Source organism: Oryzias melastigma, linkage group LG13 (assembly GCF_002922805.2).
Source record: "Oryzias melastigma strain HK-1 linkage group LG13, ASM292280v2, whole genome shotgun sequence".
NCBI classification, from domain to species: Eukaryota; Metazoa; Chordata; class Actinopteri; order Beloniformes; family Adrianichthyidae; genus Oryzias; species Oryzias melastigma.
The window spans coordinates 30,287,772-30,289,489 of NC_050524.1; the positions used below are offsets into that span (position 1 = coordinate 30,287,772).

Sequence of the window (1,718 nt, forward strand, 5' to 3'; positions counted from 1 at the left end):
GAGTGAAGCATTTGAGCTAAAATTAACTCATTTTTAATGTATCTTGTTCATTTATACACAATGTGTTGTAAGGAACTCATGAAAGGTGTAAAAACATCTTCAACAGATTTACAGGAACCTGTAGTAAACAAACCTGTTTTACCTTGTTCACAGAAAACCAGAAAAATATTTTTTTTAAAACACAAAAAAATATTTAAAACATTGTAAATGATGCAAATGAAAAAAAGCATATTTTAAATATTATGATTTTTAAGCAATGTGCTTAACCAAAAAAGTTGTGGTTTCCATACCTTGAGGTTGGTAGCGAGGGTTGAGCACAGCAGGCAGACTGAACCTCAGCGCCTCATCAGCCTCCACAGCCAGCTCAATGACATACTCCAGCCTGATGGAGGCGCTCTCCCCTGGAGGCAGACTGCCCACACTCAGAGAGAAGATGTCCGGACTCTGTTCACTCTCCTCCAACAGGAAGGCCTGCTGCCCTGAACTCAGAGCATCATCATACTCCTCCCGAGCCTGCAGCAAACATCAAACACGTCAGTGATGTTCACTGATGCTTTCCAGAGACTGAAGCTTTCTGTCCAGATCACCTTCTGCTTCTCCTTCAGCTCAGCTACAATGTGTGTCTGTCCAATCTTAGCACTGAAATGACACACAGCAGCATCTCCAGGCATAGGGAAGACAAAAACTGCCTCTACAGGTTTGTCCTCCTTGTTCTGGTAGTTCAGAGTGGAGATGACTGTAGCCACATGGTCCTTCACCTGCAGCTCCACCTCCACACTCTGCAGAGGAACTGAGACGCCACATCACCACAAACATCAGAGATGTTACACCGTTTAATATAGACTTTAAGAACTTTTTTCCCCCCAGTGGAACATTCCTTTTAGGATGAGTCTGCTCTGATAGCTTCGCCCCCAAGCTAACACCAATACTCAATTTCTCCACAGAGCTAGTGATGATCAGCAAAAAACTTTGATTTTAGAAGATTTTAATATAGACTTTAAGATCTTTTTTTCCCTGTGGAAAATTCCGACTAAGTGATGAGAAAGAATTCAGCAATTAAAATGTGTCAATTTTCATTCATTTTTCTCGTTGAAAAGACTAAACAATTCTGATCAAACAATATTAATTTAAAATTGGGCCATGAATGTTGATGCATTAACTTGCATGATTGATAATTAATTAATATAACAATATAATGATAACATAATTAATTAGTTAATATTTATTGATCGCACAATTAATATTTATTTATTACCGGCATGAAGCCCAATGAGGCAAATTTCCTTTGTGATATTGGGCTATATAAATAAAATTGAATTGAATTGATCATGCTCAGATGTCCTGCCGTGCAGCTGTGAGATCAGCATAATAAAACTACGTCTAAAATAAACCTGAACTTTTTTCTACATACTATGATTGAGATTTCATTAAAATAAGGAGATAATATGGGATTTGTTTGTAGTTTTTGGTCAGAACTGGTCTTCTATTTTAATAAATAAGGCAGAGAATAAACTTCTGACATACCGACATAAATTTTCCACAAAATTGTCTAAAAATTAAGGAAACTCTGCGGTTCCCCGTGAAAGTTTCGATGCTGCGTGAAGGGAACAGTTTAGAGAAGACAGACACGCCCCCACCTGTGAGCAGCTGACCTAAAATCCAGCTGGGTCAAACTTCCCCCAAACAAGTTGTGATTTTTAATACGCATAATAAAGAAA

At 38.1% G+C, this 1,718-nt stretch overlaps 1 protein-coding gene across 1 annotated transcript in view; it reads right to left on the reverse strand.

Annotated features, from left to right (window-relative positions):
• Positions 1–790, reverse strand: part of LOC112149033 (von Willebrand factor A domain-containing protein 5A) — a gene marked incomplete at its 5' end in the record, with an annotated part of 40,673 nt that extends 39,883 nt beyond the window's left edge. The window contains 2 exon segments of the mRNA XM_036214769.1: positions 291–513; positions 588–790. Of these exon segments, the coding sequence (XP_036070662.1) occupies positions 291–513; positions 588–790 (426 nt within the window).
• Between the last annotated feature and the right edge of the window lie 928 nt (positions 791–1,718).